Source organism: Musa acuminata, chromosome BXJ2-2, assembly GCF_036884655.1.
Source record: "Musa acuminata AAA Group cultivar baxijiao chromosome BXJ2-2, Cavendish_Baxijiao_AAA, whole genome shotgun sequence".
NCBI lineage: Eukaryota > Viridiplantae > Streptophyta > Magnoliopsida > Zingiberales > Musaceae > Musa > Musa acuminata.
In genome coordinates, this window is record NC_088339.1 from 20408328 (window position 1) to 20427656 (window position 19329).

A 19329-nucleotide genomic window follows, 5' to 3' on the forward strand; every position below is an offset into this window, starting at 1 on the left:
TTCTCTCTTGATTACTGATTTGAGCTCAATAGACCCAATTGTCCGAGCTCACATATGGGCTGGACCCAACCAGAGTATCTTTCTTTCGATCCACATAGATAGATACGCATGGCCTCTTTCCCAGTCACCTGATCAACCGAATCACAGTCCTAAGAAGGCACACCGGTGTCTTGCTATGCTCCCGAATCAGCTCGGCTACGATCTCCGTCAGAACTCCCTTCGACTCCGTCGATCATGATCATGCATTGCCGACAAACAAACATGATTTGAATGCAGTATCGAAGGTCCAGTTATACGGTGGTGTCATCCCAATCCAGTGGTAGACAAGAAGCATTTGGTAATCCAGTGGTTGGATCTCGAAGCTCACAGCAGCAATTTATGAGGGCATCCCAAGTTCTTATGTGGATAGAGATTACATGCCCTTGGTTAAAAGAATGCATTTGATATACTCACTCACAGCAGTGCTCCTCAAGTTTGGAGAATGCTGAAGAAGCCTAGAGATAATTTCTCACCAGGAAAGAGTGGCTGTTAACGAGTCCAAAGAAATCATTTGCATGGAAATTATTGTTATTTCTGAAGTACTACAATGTAGTGGCGTATACCTGTCTGTCCTCGAAGAGTTAGTTCAGCAAGAATACTCAGTGGTGTATTATGTGGGTTGACCTATGGACAGAAAATATGGATGCTAACTTTGATAGAATAAAGAATAAAGAGATTTTCTCTATCTCTTCGATAGATCCTTTGTGGATCGATTGATCCTATAGAAAGTAGAAAAAGAGAAGATAAATCTAGTTTCTTTCTTACTTAAAATTATATGATGATGTGTGACGATAGATGTGCTTCGTGACTAGGTATTCTATTGATTATCGTATTCAAAAGATACGTATCATTATTTTTTTAATATACGATATTTGATTTTAATCCTCACATTAAGCTATTCCATATTACTTTTCTTTGATATGTGACATTAAGATTGACCCATAAGAAAAGAAAAGAAAATTATACTTTATAAAAAAAAATCATTATATTGACTTTTTATTAGATGATGCTCTCATGTTCATTTTTACCATGGAATATTTTTTTCAACTTGGATGAAAATATTCTCAATCTTTACTTAGATAACTTGATCACATATACTATTCAAACACATGATAATTAATTCTCATAATTTTCTAAAAAAAATACTAATAATACTATGATGATTAGTACTATTTTTTATTTTTTTTAAAAAAAATTATGATAATTAATCATCAAAATTAAAAACATTTTTAAATAACATCAATGATCAAATTATTCATTATGGGAAAAAAACAACGATAAAATGCCTAATATGGGAAACCACTCGGTAAAAAGTTAATATTAGGGAATTGATTCGAGAAAATGCCTAAAAAAGCTACTTAAATTTCTTACCGTAAACCAATTCAAAATCCTTTACATGAAGGATTGAAGCAACAATTTTATTAAGTACTTAAGGATAAAACTTAAACAAGATCCATTGCTAACTTGAGAGCACCCAATTAACAGCCGCTGTCTCTGTGACAAAGGTTCCTGAAACCTGCTATGTGATGCATGCATTGCATGATACACCAATAACAATATCAACACTAGTATGATGATACTAAAACTAATAAAAGAAACTTTGCAATCATATCTCACAGGCATAACTCATTCCAGTTTCTGTTGTGGATTTCTGGAAACCATTTCCTGGTACTCTCATCCATCTTCAACAAGGGGATTTCTGGAATTTGCACCTGAGAGAATACTCGGTTCAAATTGCCTTCTTGGAGACATCGAGGAACACAGCTTATCTTCCATACTTTTTGCAGAATCTAATTATCAATTATGATGGACAAGTCTTACCTTGTCGAGCTATAACAATTTATGTCATCAATCTTGCAAGCTGTAAAGAAGATTATTAACCAGAAGAGATTCTAGGAAAACCACTTGATATACTCTTCCAAATAACTGCAGATTCAAGAAATCAGGCAGTGCAATGGACAGCACACAGATCATTAGGGTTTTGATATTTCATCCATCAGAAGAACATATTTAGCAGCACTTTGATGAATACAAAGTGCAGCTTTGGCAACTAAAACTGATCACATTTCCAGAAACAAGCCATGTTAACTGCAGCTCAGGAAGAGTTATTCAAATGTCAACATTACTCCTAAAAAACTCGTCGAACACTATCAGGTGCAAATATATACTGTTTCAAGCCCAACATTTGATTCAGTCTACCAAACAAAGCTGAATCAAAGGGCTTAGAAGCAAATGCAGACATATATGTTAGCATAATTAGCAAGATTTAGACGAAAAAAGTCACCACCAAGATGGCAAAGAAAAAAAAAGCCTGCAAATTCTGTCAAGGGTAACCAGGAATAGGACAACAAAAAGAAGTCATAGAGGGGTAACACGGTCTACAACAGTTAAACAACATGCAGTACAAAAAGTGATAATTGGGGTACAAACATGACAATGGTACAAACTGAGGTAAATGCAGACATATATGTTAGCATAATTAGCAAGATTTAGACAAAAAAAGTCACCACCAAGATGGCAAAGAAAAAAAAAAGCCTGCAAATTCTGTCGAGGGTAACCAGGAATAGGACAACAAAAAGAAGTCATAGAGGGGTAACATGGTCTACAACAGTTAAACAACATGCAGTACAAAAAGTGATAATTGGGGTACAAACATGACAATGGTACAAACTGAGGTACTCTCACTTACCATGTTATGGTGTCAAATTTCCAAAGAAAAAAAAATAATAGGCGAATCAACTACAACAGGAAACAACACCTAACAGTTCGTCTCTAATTAATACGCTCATTATTGTTTGACATTTGCTAGATTATGAGTAATCATACAATGATATGCTCTTGTCATCAGATACACTCGCTAGCCGCCCTACACGTAATCCTGTTCCTCCAGGAGGTCGAAATGCTACACTCCACACCTGGTCAGAGTGGTTTGTCATAGTCTGCACTGCAGTCCTCATGCTGAGATCCCAAAGTTTAACTGTTCGATCACTGGATCCTGTTGCTATCGCTGCACCATCCAGACTGGCATCCACACTCAGCACCCAGCTTGTGTGTCCCGACATTGCACCAACCAGGCTCTTTCCCTCCGCATCATACATGTGTACATGAGTATCATCACAAGCAGTAAATAGAACACGAGGATCCACAGGGGAGAAGACCATCGACCTCACAGGCATGTAATGACCATCAAGGTGGTGGAGGAACTTAGAACGTGCAACATCAAACACAGCAATTGTCCCATCCATAGATCCGCAAGCTAACTTTTTACCATCTGGACTCCATGCAACAGAAAGAACAAATTTGCCGCTGCCAGTCTTATCAGGTCGGGCACCTTCTGGGCGTGGAACCGGAAGGCTGCAAACAAGTTGCCATGAGGAGGTGTCCCACAGCTTAACTGAAGCACTGCCACCACCAGCAACTGCCAGAATGGTGCCCTAAATAAAAGGGATTTTTTTTGTGAGATAATTCAAGTGCAACCTTTATTATCATAGATATGTGCAAGACTTCATGGCCAAAATTTATCAGGTCAACATCTTCAACGACAACCAATAACAAACAAATAAAGTTATTTCCAAAATGTACACTTTTGAACACAAATATATTTCCTAAATGACTTGCAATGAAGAAGGTTCCAACCTAAGCTATATGTTTTGATTTCTCAAGAATAAAATGATGTGAAAGTATTTTGATGGACTTGAGCTTTGGCCACGTTGAGTTGTACAAACAAAATAAAAACACATGATTTTCTAATTGTAAATGTCTCGTAGAAACATGTAGATACTGGTAACTTGGCTAACTTTATAGAATACATATAGTTCCTCCGGTCTTTGTATGTGGTAGATGCATAAAATACATTAAAAAAAATAACCATTTAGTTCTTTCTACATATCTAGGAAAAAAATTATAGAGACGATCTCAGTTGTTTAAGCTTAAATTGGTTCAAAATCCTCTTGCACATAATATAAATAGTGGCAAGGATATGGATATGGATATTAATTCTCAAATCAAATTAGTTAGAGAGATCTATAGCCTAAACCAATATTTGAGGGGGAAACGCTTACTGGATTGGTGATGATAATAACAGCTACAAGCCTACTAAGGATGCTTCAACTTGCAAACTTAAATCTATGGACAAATTCCAAACTAATTTACACATGAAAACCCCACCTCAAATGTATGTATGTATGTATGAGAGTCCACAGCAAGATGCATGAACAGTATCCAACTGGTTAATTATATATCATGACATAACAGACTACTCGATCACAAGGATGTTCTTTCATTGAAAAAGAAAAAGCCTTTTGTTATTATGTAAATTAGGTGCTTTCGAATAAAATGGTAACGCTACCATAAAGGATCATAAAAATTAGAGGCCTTCAGCTTCACGTTTGAGGTGAGTCCAAACCTCATGAAATTATTCAAATACTGAAGTAGATGCAGCCTATGTGATGAAAGGGACTCGCCTAACTTGTTAAAGAACCTTGGTGACATCGCCATATTGCAACATCGATCATACATTTAATGATATTTGATTCATTACACATCTTACCATGTTTAACTTTCACATGTAAGCCTGAATTTATCAAATGTCATGCGAAAACTATTAAGTGCATCACTTTCCTTTTGTAATAATGCAACTATATTCCTTCAATACAAGGTAACACATAAATTCCTCAAGTATGCACCAGAAGAGTCACATATCCCTTTCCTTTTGTGGTAATGCAACAGTTACAGACTATTATGCCTCCAATATAAGGCAACAGAGTCATCAGATACACATGACAAGAGCCTTTATGAGGAAAGCATACAACACCATTTATTAATACAGCATTGTTTCTCTAAACATTCTAGAAAAGTCTCACTGTAAGATGTAAGGCAAATATCCTTTCGAGATTGTTTTAACTCCAAATACAATTTCCAATTTTCATGGGTTACCCACTCTGACACCAGACCTATAATGGCCAACAACTAGATGCAATCAGTTCCATCTTCATACCATAAATTTCTTATGAAAATTGAGAAATTCCAACTTAAACAAGTGTTGTACTTGAAAGGGATGACCAAGGCAAAAAGTTATCAAGCAGAAATATTGCTTCAAACTGGAATCCGAATTGGTTCAATAATTAATCATTAACTTAGCAGAAAAATCCAACAAAGATATCCTTATTAAATTAGGTCATCACTTTTTAGCTATTCTAATATTGCCTCATCCAACATCAAATATGATGTCCCAATATTGACTTTTATGTAACATTTCTTCATCAACTTTAGTAGATAAATGCCAGAAAAAAAACTACACTTTAAGAAGAAACAAGATACAATGGAGACAGCTTTACTCACATATATTGTTATAAAAACATAGAAACATATTCTGATCTAAAACTAAAGCAGAGTAGATACATGCAATAGACTGTTAAATATGAAACACGGTTTCTCAGAAAATAAAGCTGAGGCTAGAATCATTAAGACAGTATGTTTCTAACCTCATCAGGATTCTACGGTATATCATATGTTGGTACCTAAAGAAGTATCTTCTTGATTGCCACATACACATAGCACATGCAAACTACTGATGTATGAAAAAGAAGGGAGGAACCATATCCATGCCAGTCATAACATAGTCCAGTAGTCTCCTACTTTGAGAGATACACAGGCGCACGACAGCCAACGACATCAGTTGTTGCAAAGCCAAATAACCGAGACTTACAACAACTGAAGCACATGGTTTTACATAGTATCTCTTCTTCAAGTACAGCCAAAACATGATTTTTACCCTTTTCTTCGAAGTCGCTTAAATCACTAGCACCAGAAATGAACAGAGAATGGCAAAGATAGCACAAAAAAGCAACGAAAATCTAGGCTTTCTAAAGAATAACCAAACCACATAAGGGCCTCACCTTTGGATCAAACTGCATGCTCCAAACTTCAGATGGAGGCGCCTCGAGGGTGGCAATGGACGCATTAGAGTCGATGTCAAAAACGCGTATAAAGCTATCGAGGGAGGAGGAGGCCGCCACCGCGCCGGAAGGGTGGGCTGCGACGGAGACCACCCCAAGGGCGTGACCCTTGGAGGGCGGCGCCACAGGGGTGAGTTCGTCGGGTCGCCACAGCCGCACGGTTTCATCTAGGGACCCGGTCAGGAGGAGCGCTGGTCTGGCCTCCGTCGCCGGAACCCACGCCGCTGCCCATATCGATTCGTCATGGGCGTTCTCCACGGATTTCAGCCCCGCTAACTTCATCTAACCGCCACAAAGGACAACAAAAGGAAGCGAACCGAGCAGGAGAGAGAACGCCCCAGGATCGGGTCTCTTCTCCTCCAAGGGAAACGCTAGATTTGGCTCCGGAAGAGGGAAGGAAGCCCTAGATTCTCTAATGGAGCACCGCTAACAAAACAGCGCCAAGAAACCCACCGCTTTCTAAACCCCGCCTCAAGGAGGGCATAAAGCTACCCAAATCCTGTATCCAAGTCAGAACACCAAACACGGATATCACCAATTACAAAAATATATATGATTTAGAATATTTAGAATATTTTTATGTATTTATGTTTACTTTAATTCAAATTCGCATATATATATATATATATATATATATATATATATATATATATATATATATATATATATGTGTGTGTGTGTGTGCGTGTGCTGTACTAAAATTTGAAGGGGTATATACACAGTTTACAAATTTTGCATTAATAAATATGCAAAAGAAACCCATAGTAAAATTCACTAAATCACTGGTTCAAAATTGTTTTTTGGTTTTTTCAGAAATTTGATTTTGATCTGCTTTGACCGGATTAATCGATGTTATGAGCCTTAATATTCTTAATAAACAACTAAATTATTTTAATATATACAATAATATGTAAGACAGGCTGTGATACCAGCTCTTAGTGTAAGCATTTCACTGGAACTAAAATTGTAATGCAACATTTCACTGAGCTACAGTTGGTAACATATGATGCTTATAAAGCATTAGGCCATCATGATATTCCCAGCATCCCTTTGCTTGCCACTGCAGTGAGAAACATGTTTAGAGGAGGCATTTAGCTCTATGAACAGGAGAAAGAACTCAACAAGGCTCTCTCTAACTAATTTGCCTTGATGCTGTGCCATCCTATCAACCACCAAAAAAGAGCTACTGAAGTCAACAAAAACTTACACAAGATTCAGTGTCGAGAATAATATGATCCCTCTAATATTACAGAGAAATATTATGTTACAGTTGTTAAAAGTGTACTTCTCGGACAGAAAAGCTCACTAATTTAACCCACCAAACTGAGCATCATGGCATTTGTTATTCTTTCAAATGAAGCCATAATCCAATAATTCCCATCTGAATGACGGGAACACATAGAAGACTTGGGGCGGCGTCTTAAATAGCAGGCCCATGCAGACACAGACTGCCGCGATACCCACAAGAGAGAGCATTACTGGTCTGTACAGTATGGTCCTCGCCACAGAGTTAGGGTAAGCTATCTTTTGGCTGCATCTGTTGCAATACGGTTGTCGTTCTCTGCTCAAGCAACTCTTAGTTATCTGGAATAAGTTTGGTTTACCAGATTTAAGTGCATCTACTAGCTCATAGGAGACAACACCGGGAATGTTGAGGACCACCTGACTCTGGTGATGTTGCTTGTCAATTTTCTTCTGGACCAATCTTATGTATGAGTCATGGCCCTGAGCGAGAGCATAATCTTCGGGAGTGAATCCAATGCAGTCACGGACGTTCTTCCATGCCTTAATTCCCAGCTGGAATGCAGAAACCAACAGAGGGTAAGAGAGACTACCAAACAGGAAACTGAAGTACAAGCTAACTGAAATAACCTCAAAAGTGAGCATTGGTTAGAAAAAGAATAAATAACAGCTGCCAGTTCATACATAAGCATTACAAGAACTAAATTACCAGAACATATAAGTAATCGTTCCTTGCAGCTGCTGAGGGCAACATGCATGAGTAGGTGGAATCATGGCCACGTTAAGAAATAAAGCTTTGAGAAATCACACTAGCAACACATTTATTTCAACATGGTTTTGTGATATAAGCATGGTAGTGAAAAGAGATACAAGTGGGTAAAAGTTGGTGCAAGGAATTTATTTTGCATGATCGTATTACAGAAGCAAAAACTTACATGAAACAAATGAAAACAGGAGGTTATGAGCTCCAAGGGCCTAGCCTCAAATATAAGTTAATGAACTAACTACTAAGGAGAGTTGCCTAAAATAATTGCAGGCTAATGCTATGTGTGCTTTAACACCGAAATATGCCAGTGACTTCCACAACTAAGGTCCAGCAAGAACTTGTACGCAAAAAATGTCATGTAAAGCATGATGAAGCCATTAGCATCCAGAACGAAGTTCAACCAGATTATTTCGTGTTATTGCCTCAATCAATTATAGGAATGAAAACATAAGCATGAAATAATATGTACCAGTTCAGGATCATCAGTAAGCGCATCCAATATGCTCTCAGCACCGTTACTGGAGGCTGCAACATGCAGCGGAGTTATACCCAAGGGGCCAAGCATGTCAGGTCTAAATAAAAAACGATCTACATGCGTCTCCTTTGAAGCTTTAACAGGTGCATATCTCAATAGAAGTTCCACCATAGGCCTAGAGTTCATTTGAACCGCACTATGGAGCAGGTTTTCAGATAAGGCAAGTTCTGTAGGTGATTGCCTGTCTGCATCTACTGTTCCACTGAATAAAATATCGAGAAGCTTCTTCACAACTGCAGACCACTCTCTACTCATAGCGAATGACATAAGATGCCTGAAGCGTCTCAGGGGAAAGGTATTCTGAGAGAATTTAGTTCCTTCAGAAGCAGATCTCATATGATTCTTCCGAAGCAGCCACCCGAGTTCATTAATAAAGTCTAAAGCTTGATTTCTAGCATTGGCTGCATCAGTTCTTTCCTGAAGTTGGCCATCACATGAGGCTATATTAATTGCATTCTCCAGCATACGGATCTCAGAGCATACATCTTCTTCCGCAACTATGAAGGGAAAGAATCCATTACAAAGGCCACAATCTTCGAACTAGGAGTCAAAACCAAGAATTCCATAATCAACAGAAAAAGCTTAAAGTTGACAAAGAAAGAATTTGAAAATAGGAACTAAATGACTACAATATGACGGAACCTCAATGAATCCTCTTCCTGTCACATCAGGTAGCAAACAAGTAAAGCTCAGGCACTGAGACAGATCATGCCCTGCATCTCTACCAGTTCCCTCAACTAGAGCTTGTGTTGTTTCTTGGACCAAGTATTTCCCATCAAATGAACATAGCAACCTGATAGGAGGATCAGCATTATGATACAACACAGGAAAAATAGATAAAACCATATTTTATGCACCAGAGAAAGGTTACATAATTGCGCAAAAGATTTCAATTCATCAGAAGCAAAGAAAATTAATACCCAGAAGTTGGTTGAACTAGATTAAAACCCTTCACTGTAAACTTAACCTTTGTAGAACAAGCAACTGCAATAGGTGTGACTGACAAACCCTGACAATGGTTGAAATCTCCAATTGGGAAAGGCATGTCTAGAACAACCTGACCTGAAAAAGAATTATGCAAAAAGATGACAAGATATTTCTGTGGTTGCTAATAAAACCAACTTGTACAATGCTGCAATCTTGAAAAAAATGCTGCTCAGAAGAAGCTCTACATACCATCATTTATAAAGACAGCGCAATTTTGTACCCTAGCAAAAATCCATCCCGTTGTCCAGAAATCATCGGAGTCATGCAAAAGCCTGCTTAGGTTGGAGCTTAAATCATGAGAGAGCTGTCAGCATAGGAAGGATTAGATTAATAGGCCGAATGAACTGTGGAACACAAAGTTGATCAGAGATGGAAACTTACCTGTACCCATGCAGATTCAGCTTGCCGAAGGTATATTGTTAGAACTATACAACCAGGCCTAATGTAGCTCTCAATATCTGTAGGACCACTGGATAACCAGTCAAGAATCTGCAATTCAGCATTAACAACGAATTAAAAAAAAACAAACTTGTGCATGCATTTTTCTATTTTTTTAAGCATTTCAAAACTATTTTGGAACTTACCTGTGTTCGCAGAGCAAGAGGAAGATCATTAGGGTCTTTGCCAAAGAGTTTGAAGATAATCCTATCTGTTCTACACTGAAATGAGAGGAGACAAAAAATAATCAATAACGAATAAGTTGAAACTTTTCTAAGAACCAAGTGGTACAGAAATTTACTAAGCTGCCCTAGCAATTTAGCAATTTAGCAATTTTGACAAGTCACTGAAAGGTATATTTTTTATTTAAAATATTTAATTTTAAGTATGATGGCACATTTTCAGAAAAGACAGAGTATGTGTAGCATAGTGGTGAGCCACATGTTGTTGAAGGTCACAAAAAACTCTCCAAGCAATATAATTTTTTTTGGTTTCTCTTATTTTTCTATTTTCATTTTCTAGTCTAATTTCTAATCAAGTAAATTAATACATAAAAGAAATGTTCAGTGATATCTTTTTCAAATCCATAGGTTTCGAAGGTGCTAACTAACCTAGTTGGTATAGACTTTTGGCAGATCATTGCAAGTCCTATGCTCGAATCCCACCTTTGTCACTTAACCTTTGCAAAAAAAAAGAAATATCTATAGGTTTCTAAATTTAATAGATAAATTAGCACCTAACATGTGATATCGTGGCTCAGCCCCTGGTTCTTGCAGATTTTATAACTTCAATCAGATAGATTACTTTCATAAAGATATGAAGATAAATAGGCGAAATGAGCCCCTAAGATGCACCCAAATCAAAACCATTTTAGTAATAAATGTAAAAGGTTTTCTAGAAGGTTCGTCACACCACTTTGCTTGTCCAGAACAAAGACAATGTTAATACAATGAACACCCAATCAACATGGTCCTATGTTCACATAGACCGCGACACGTGCTGCACAACACGATGTATATTCAACTCTTAGAAAAAGTTTCACAGCACATACCAGACCCATACCAGTCTGGTCAGGGACCAGCATGGATTAGTTGCCCGAATGTCAAACCATGGCTACGAAAATCAAGGAAATCCATATAAGGTGCCAAAAACTCTCATTCTCATGCCTGCAATTTCTTATATGATAATGAAAGCCATCATTGGACCTCACAGTCAGACCAATGGTGAACATCATGTCTGATACGAAACAGCCAAGCCCAACCCATGTCTTTTTAAGCTCAAGAAATGTTAACCTCAAACATACAGTACGGATTTATTGGCAGAATGTAACTAGAAGTTCTCTATATTTCAAGTCATACAGAAGCTCTGCTACATGCATACATGGCATTCTTCATTTGGTCCAATCTTCACTGTCACTGTCACTCTCCTTTTACAATTATCCTACCTTGATCTAGAACAACTAAAGCTCATCTAAGGTGAATGAGAAGATACCACAAAAGAAGCTGTAGTATTCTCTACAAGAAAGATTGTGGAATATTTGCAACAGCAAGGGTCGGTTGGTGGTGTACTTGAGGCAGACATCTTAATGTTTTCTATGAATCTATTGTTTGCTAAAAACATTGTTTCTATAAGGCAAAAGGTAAACAATGCTCAAGCTGTTGGATTCAGATAGGCTTTTAGGTTTCTCACGGATTTGAGCAAAGCCATTTTTTATCAAAGGATGTATCATCTTAAATTCCTGATAAAAGATCCCCAAGAAAAGATCATAACACCTGATAACCTCATAAGATTAAAAAATATATATCTACGATATGCAATAAGGCCTCAGCCCCTTGGATGAGTATATAAATGTTGCTCCTTTTCCATCCCTTTCTTTCTCTATTTTTTTCTAGTACAATATTAATTACTCTCTTCAATATTCCCAACATGTTTTATAGTTCTGTTTATTTTTCTCATCCTTGCTGATTTCCACATAAATATTGTTTGTTTACATGAAGCTGATTAGCAGCTGTTTGATTTCAAGTTACTTGCATTTCACTTTGATAATGTTTTGGTGCGATTTTCTCAGGACAGCAAATAGAGACATTTGTTTTCCTTTATTTTGAACCTTTTCTAGGCACATGAAACCCTAACCTTCAACTTTCAATTGCACCCAGTAATGGTATCAAAGAAACAGTCTTTCTATGTCAATCTGTTGAATACTTGTCTTAAACCTCTTGCTTTCCTTTTTTATTTTCATTTCCTGATTAATCATAAGCTTGAAGACTTGGTGAACTACATGCTTCTAAAATGTGTTTGCTCGCATAAAAAATTGTACTAGAGAAAGCTCTGGAGATGGGGCAAATAACAAGTCCCAACAACCATACACTTGGTCCCACAGGAGAATTAAGCATTAGTAAACACGAATAGTGCCTAACTCCACAAATTCATGACCTCTGGTAGAAAAGGAAAGAAATTCACAGTGCCATCTCATTTAGGAAAAAAGGTTTAAAGCAATGGGGTTGGTTGCAGATATGTGAGACACCTCCTATGATAGAAGTATTGGGCTTTCAGAAGACACATATGGGCTTAGGTAAACATAATTTTAGAGAATAGATGCATGTTACATTGTGATTGGTTTGATGCACAAGAAAAATGACATACTTGAGCACCTCCATGTGAACTAGTTTGAGATTGATTGCAGGTATCCGAGTTGCCACTGGTCTGAGGTGGACTTGACTGATGAGAACTCTGCAGCAACCATGAAGGGCAATTAGAAGAATCCATCCTAGTAGACAAGAGAGTTGCTGGGTTCATTCTTCCTTCTTCACAATCTCTTGTGTCACTGTATGCATTGTTCAAATCAAAGTCCATTATGACTCTGTCTGTGACATGCTCTGAAATAGCATAGAATTTAATTAGCATGAAGTTCTGTTCATAAAAGAGAACAAGATTCTTAAGTACCTAAAATGTAGAATATACAGAAGGAATTGCAGGCACAGCCTCACCAGGAGAAGCTACCCTTTCTTTTGAAGGCACGTCAACAGTAGTTACAGAAACAGATGTGACATGGTCAGTTTGCCTCAAAGGATCCTGAGTACCAGTGATGCACGTCATTACAGCCGTCGAACACAAGGGATTACCAGATTCTTGCTCACGAACACCATTTGGAACAGAAGTAATAACCACATCTGTGGATATTCCGGAACTAGTTACAAGCTTTTGTGGATCCTGAGATGCCTGTAGGAGTCTAGAAAGACCACTTGGATCAAAGGAATTAGCAAAGGTGGCCAGGTTCCCTAGAAAATTAGTCAAGAGCTCTGGATCTTGTGATTGATCTGAGTTAGCTGCTGCAGAAACATGAGCCAAAATCAGCAGATACGGAATCACAGCTATCAAGTTTCTACATGTTAGAGTGTATGAAGGGCCATGTATTGATGAGAGGCCATGGTGTGATATGCAACTACATATGCAGTTAAACTAAAGCATTCAAAAAATGTTCAATTAAGTTACAAGTAAATATTCCACCACCACATTTGTGACATAACATGGACCAATTTTGGTAAAAGTTACAAAATGGGTTGAGGTATTAACTATGAATTACCATACTATTATAAACCATGTATTATGGTACTAGAAGAACAACTACATTAGAAGCAATATTTATAAAGCCTGAAACATAAACCAAATATGGGACCACATTTTCATGCTTTTGCAACTTGGCGACTGATCTCCATGTACAATCATACCACACCATAAGGCTACACTAGCTTCTGTGAAATGGTCATATGTCTAGATATGCATATGTGCCAACATATAGGGCCACATACCACATTTGGGGACACGTACAAGAAATACATGAAGCACATGAGCATGATCCATTTTTTATGTTAACTATGCTCCACTTTGGGCCACTTTAAGTTGGTAGTCACTCATATTTTGCAGTTCAATAAACATGCCAATATGTTCAGAGCTCAAGATATACTAAGGTGTCAAGCTCTCAAAAAACCATTACATAAGGCATGAGGCAAGGTTCTGATCAAAGCAGAAATCATAAGTTCTCATCATATCAAAGAACAAAAAGTTACAAATACTTGAATGGCATCTACTTCTATCAAAAATTTCTGGAGTAATGATGTCCTTGCTGAATTGGAATCTTCCCCATGCAGAACAGGTTAGTACTCTAAAATCTAAATACGTGTTCCACATATTCATCTCTGTTAATATTAAAGGAAAACATGTTAAAGAATGGACTAATATGCTGCACCTAACATACGTCTTAGTCAACACCATCTCAATTAGTCATCAACATATGGCACAGGAGTATGCCACATCCCAAAGTGATGTGATCCGTGAATTTTTTTTTTCCCTCCATTTTGACTAGCATACAGGACACCATGTTCGTGCCCTACAGAAACAGTATGAGATAATCAAGGGTTAAAAAAAACCAAACAGACTGATCCATACCGGCAAACATTTATCAGTCCAGCCCAACCAGAAAAAGTGATGTGAACTGGATGATTTCAGTCCGAAACAAGGGTTACAGCATCTGATTCCAAACCCCACTTGGTGGGACACCACCTTCCTAAATGGCCCTGGAAGTGTCACCTACCTATTATTTGACTGCATACTCGATGATCGTTGTTCCCATGGCATACCCCTCATTGACTTGGACCTCCTCATGCTGGCCTCCTTTACAGCCCCAAACTACACCATGCTGATGTGCCAATCTGTGCTGGAACCATACCAGTCCAGTCATCAACCAGTATCAACACCGGACTGAAATTGTAAACCCTGATGATAACTAAATCCTAAGGTGACATGTGCATATAAAGAACTTCAAGAATGAGCACTTGATACATGATAAACTAATCAATCATCTTAGATGTCTGCCCAGGACTATATTACATACTGGCTTCCTACTAATGATATTTTGTTTACCAAAGACATTGTTCTTAATTTCTAAGCCTGCCCACTGAAAGAAAGTACAGGTAACACTGACCAAAAGCTCATGAATGGTATCATGGGAATTAGATAATTGCCAAAAACATGCTGAATTTAGAAAAGTAAGAAAATTGCAAAAAGAATGCAATTGACTAGAGATTAAAAAACCATGTAGAGTAACATGTTGCAGATATTCAATGAATAAGTTGCAGCAGTTACATTGCAAATTGGATAGGATTCTAAGTAGGCTTATCAACAGATAGCCACAAGCCTGTTCATCTATCAAAGAATTCCCATTGACATTGACATCAAGCTGTGTCTTCCTCCTACGCCTGTTGTGGCCAGCTAAGCGCCGCCGACAACTTCTTTTGCCTTCATCAAATTCTTCAAGAAGATGAAACCTGGACGTGATTATCAAGAGCTCACAAGTCACAACAAAGACAAAGGGGGAAAAGTTAAAAAGTTCAAAAAGAAAAAAAAAAGTTCTAGAAGCAGATAATTATCCAACATCAAGGACCAAACCATAAAGTTCAAGGCAAACTAGAGATAAACTAACCTAGACTAGCGTGAAGTATTAATCACCAAAAGAGTGCAATAATCCCAAAAATTTTCTATTATCTTCTCATTTCAGTTAACATGTGGTTTCTCCTTATCACCAGAAGTGGTTGCAGAGGAAAAAAATTAATGTCCTACACAAGCAATATTTGATAATTGCCACTATGCCCAGATGTCAAGAGAAAATTAATGTCACACATTACAACTAATCTTGTCAATCATCCATATATCCAAAGTGACCTGAGATAACATTCATGTTGCATAAGTTAAATAGATGTATACTACAACTAATCAAGTTGAATAATTGACATAGTTTTGTTATATTCTATTTCAGACTTCACAAACATGACAAGAAAGAAAATATATACTATAAATTCGACCTGTTGCGAGATAAGATCATGAATAATGGATTAAAGCAGCTATATGTGTCACTAAATATGCAAACCTATTTTACATCATGAAGCCCAAAAACCCAATCTCTGGACTAACATTATCTTATTCTGATTCTTTAATCAAAAAGTATAGCTTAACATTGTTTAGGCAAATGCATTAGAATGAAATGAGTTATGATGCCCTAGAAATACCAAAACTAACTTCAATTCCAGAGGACTCTGCTCACCTAAATTTCTTTGAAGAGCAATAGTTGAAGAGGCAGAGTGACAAAGGAAAAATCAGAAAAATGGATTAGAACTATAGCAGTAAATTTGAACAAAAAAATTAGAAATTGAAATTTACAACAGTCATTTAATAAGAAACTAATGATAATAAAATTCAAAAAAATTCACAAATAAGTGCATTAAAATTTCTGGACTATTTAGGGATTAAATCAATTAATAATAACTCTTTTTGGCAAATAAATAATGTCAGAAACTAAACTATAAACAAAAACTGATCATCCATGAAACTGTAAAGATGTGTTATTCTCAGCAAGAACCAAACATGAGGATTCTCAAATTATGCACCTAAGTAATTTATAAAAAGAGGGCCTAGCAACATGGCCCAAAATGCTTAAAACCATGTCACAAGTGATACAGAACCCAGCTCACAATCTAAGTATATAGTTTCCTTTTCTTTCCAATGTGGTTCTATTTGGGTATCAAGATCATCATGCATTTTTGGAAGGTATCCAGATCAACACTAATACAGTATCAAGCAGCATTATTCTCCTAACTTAGAATTTTTTTAGTTGTTCTTCTGGGAACCTCTACAGTTAATAGCTTTTTATTGTCAAAGAACACAAAAAATTCACATAAGCCACGGCATTTTAAATTTTCTATTCAGTATTTTTTCCCAATTTAAATAAATATCAGTGAACTAGATTTTATTGCAGAAAGTGGCTTCATAAACCAACTGTGATATTCTTTTAGTCATTTAGTGTATGAAACATCAGTATAATAAGGGCAATGGACCTCATTTTTGCTCTTCTTTCTCATCATTTTTTTAGATTGGTTTCTATTTTGCAACCCTTATTCTTTCTTGCTATTTATTTCCTCTTTCTTTTAAATATATTATGCTTCCAGTGTTGAGGTTCAACCATAAAACAATGAGGAATAATCAATTTATTGTTATGTATCCATATTACCTATAATTTCAATAAGGGTAATCTCTGAGTCAACAAGCTAGCTTCAGAAATTCATTTTTTTACTATCTTCAGACTGATTTAGCTAAAGAAAACAAAAAATGGATTATCTGTGACACACAAATGTAACAGACAATGGAAAGGTTTCTAATCGTACAGATAGAAAAACATTTTGATTGAGCTGTACTATAACTGAATAAGTGCTATCCAGGATGGGTTTCAATTAAGAACCAAACAAACAAGCTGAACCAACCTACTACATTGCTGGCAGAAGCGCTGGCTTGCATTTCTGACAACCGCTGTGCTGGCCTTTGCATGCATCTCACAGACCTTGTGCCGCCTATGGTAGTCCTTTGAGTCACTGAGGTCAACATCACAGCCTTCGACCTGGCAAGCTGGATGACTAGAATTGCCTCCTGGTGGAATGCTCTTCTTTCCAGTCTTCCCTTCCCAATTTGCAAGGTCAGCTTCCGCTACTGGATAAGCATGTGCCCCAAGCTTCAAGCTCAAGGACCCAGCTCCACCGAAAGATTCATCTTCTTCCCCCACTACAATCCTCCTCCTCTTCTCTGCTTCACCTTTCTCCTTATCAACCAGTCCATAATCAACACCTTCAGAGGAAGATGATGAACAATTTGACACCAATGTTTTTGCTGTATCCTGGTGTAGTTGTTTGTTCCTGCAATCTTCAGGGATGGAATTTAGAGGGCTAGCAACAAAGCGATCACCATCCCATCTCCAGTCATTCAAGTCCCACTCAAGGCTCTTCTTCCCGATCCTGTTCAGTTTAGATGTCCCAGCAGCAACAAACTGATGGTTTTCACCCCCAATTCTGGCCTCCATCAAGGCAAAAACCTCAAAACAACTCAGAAGGCCGAGATTTGAATGCAAATACTTCCCATGCTGCAAGGTGTATAGCAAGCCACTCTGGACCAAGAAGATGGAGAACACGATGGAGTGGAGTTCCTAAACCACGTCACTGCTTCGCCAAAAATCTAAAAGCATAACATTGGCAGATCCGCAGATCCAAACAAGTGAAACCCACATACCAATCACAATGTCCCACACAAAATCACTAGAAAAGAACCAAAAATAATTTATTTTCACAAGAGAAAGCCTAGTTCACTGATTCCAAGCAATAAAATCACCAAATTAACGACTGTAACAGCTCGAGAAACCCACTCAGTACGGAGCTAACCCTGCTCCAGTTCATCCGTCACGATCCAGACGCCACTAAAATATACCAGATTTAACCATATTTCTCGAGCAAAACATCAGCAAAACTACTCCAAATTCCCGCAGAAGTGCTAGAAGTTTAACTCATTCAACCGTTGCCACCACGAACCTCGCTACTCACAGAAGGGGGCGGGGAGAAAGAGAGAAAATTTAAAGAACCAGAACCTTCCTCGGGAGCAACCACTGGCCGATCCAGAGAACCCCTTTCATCCGGATCGAGATGCCCGACTCGGCAGCCATGATCGATCCAAGAAAAAACCTAAACAGCGGCCGACGATAACAACCACGCAGAGAAGAGAGCGGAAGAAGTGGAGGAGCTCACTGCTTTAAAACATTATATAGGCAGTTCGGCCGTGAGAAAGCCCCACTCCCCAAACCTTTTTAATTTCCTCCTCCACCTAGACGACCGGCACCCGCGGTCCACCCTACGCCAACTCCTGGGACCACAAACGTGGGGCCCACACATTACAACTTCAAGGAGAGCGACTTGGGTGACACGATTGCGTCCTCTTGCTTTTTCAGATTTTTTTCTATCACGCCCGTTGTTTATTTCGCTTTCCCTCGGTTGCGTTGCTCTCTCGCAAACTGACTCGCCATCGCCACCATAACCACGACACGCGGCTAACAAGCACAGGGTTTCGCGGACCCCACCGGCAGCACGCTCCTATTGGAGACTTTCCGTGGCCAGTAAGAAAACGGCGTCCGAGTACGTCAGAGTGGGTGGATAGTGGGCCCGGGGTACGTTATTTTACGCGGGCGAACGCGCGAGATAACGCATTGCCATCTGCGGGGCGTCAGCCGTCCGATGCTGATCTGAGAAGATATCGACCGTGCATTCATCGTCGAATCCGAAAACGTTTGCATGCGGTCGTCACGGAAGTTATTCCCCCGCCGTACTCGCAATAATGCGCGTGGTTCTCTCACGTCTGGACCGTTCGTTCGCGGGGCCTGTCTATCCTTGAGATTGGCGATAGCACGATCGTCAAAGCAACACGGAACGCGTGCTCTTCTTTCTGTGATTATGCGATTAGCCCGTGCATAGCACGTGCCAAAGGGAGAACCCAAACCTTAA

At 38.3% G+C, this 19329-nt stretch overlaps 2 protein-coding genes across 3 annotated transcripts; both read right to left on the reverse strand.

Annotated features, from left to right (window-relative positions):
* Positions 1 to 2624: 2624 nt before the first annotated feature.
* Positions 2625 to 6456, reverse strand: LOC103969417 (WD repeat-containing protein VIP3). Its single transcript, XM_009382934.3, has 2 exons — positions 5937 to 6456; positions 2625 to 3473 (listed from the first exon to the last, which is right to left on the reverse strand). The coding sequence occupies exons 1-2, from the start codon at positions 6276 to 6278 to the stop codon at positions 2850 to 2852; spliced, it is 966 nt and encodes a 321-aa protein (XP_009381209.1). The 5' UTR covers positions 6279 to 6456; the 3' UTR covers positions 2625 to 2849.
* Positions 6457 to 7183: 727 nt separating this feature from the next.
* Positions 7184 to 18573, reverse strand: LOC135605277 (squamosa promoter-binding-like protein 6). 2 transcript variants are annotated; one of them, XM_065095173.1, is made up of 11 exons: positions 17275 to 18573; positions 15107 to 15288; positions 12952 to 13290; positions 12608 to 12840; positions 10111 to 10185; positions 9908 to 10015; positions 9716 to 9830; positions 9460 to 9601; positions 9182 to 9332; positions 8474 to 9079; positions 7184 to 7793 (listed from the first exon to the last, which is right to left on the reverse strand). In XM_065095173.1, exons 1-11 carry the CDS (start codon positions 17862 to 17864, stop codon positions 7347 to 7349), a joined length of 2988 nt encoding a protein of 995 aa, XP_064951245.1. In that variant the 5' UTR covers positions 17865 to 18573; the 3' UTR covers positions 7184 to 7346. The 2 variants fall into 2 exon arrangements, with proteins under 2 accessions (XP_064951245.1, XP_064951244.1); XM_065095172.1 differs by having other exon boundaries at positions 12952 to 13293; positions 17275 to 18572.
* Positions 18574 to 19329: the final 756 nt, after the last annotated feature.

Bases quoted from the DNA above. Each gene is read 5' to 3' on its own strand.
- LOC103969417 (XM_009382934.3), bottom strand. From the start codon at position 6,278: ATGAAGTTAGCGGGGCTGAAATCCGTGGAGAACGCCCATGACGAATCG. The intron at 3,474-5,936 runs GTGAGGCCCTTA...CCTTTTATTTAG, and splicing joins GCATGCAGTTTGATCCAAAG to GGCACCATTCTGGCAGTTGC.
- LOC135605277 (XM_065095172.1), bottom strand. From the start codon at position 17,864: ATGGAGGCCAGAATTGGGGGTGAAAACCATCAGTTTGTTGCTGCTGGG. The intron at 12,841-12,951 runs GTGAGGCTGTGC...ATGCTATTTCAG, and splicing joins AGAAAGGGTAGCTTCTCCTG to AGCATGTCACAGACAGAGTC. The intron at 9,831-9,907 runs GTAAGTTTCCAT...CTATGCTGACAG, and splicing joins CTGAATCTGCATGGGTACAG to CTCTCTCATGATTTAAGCTC.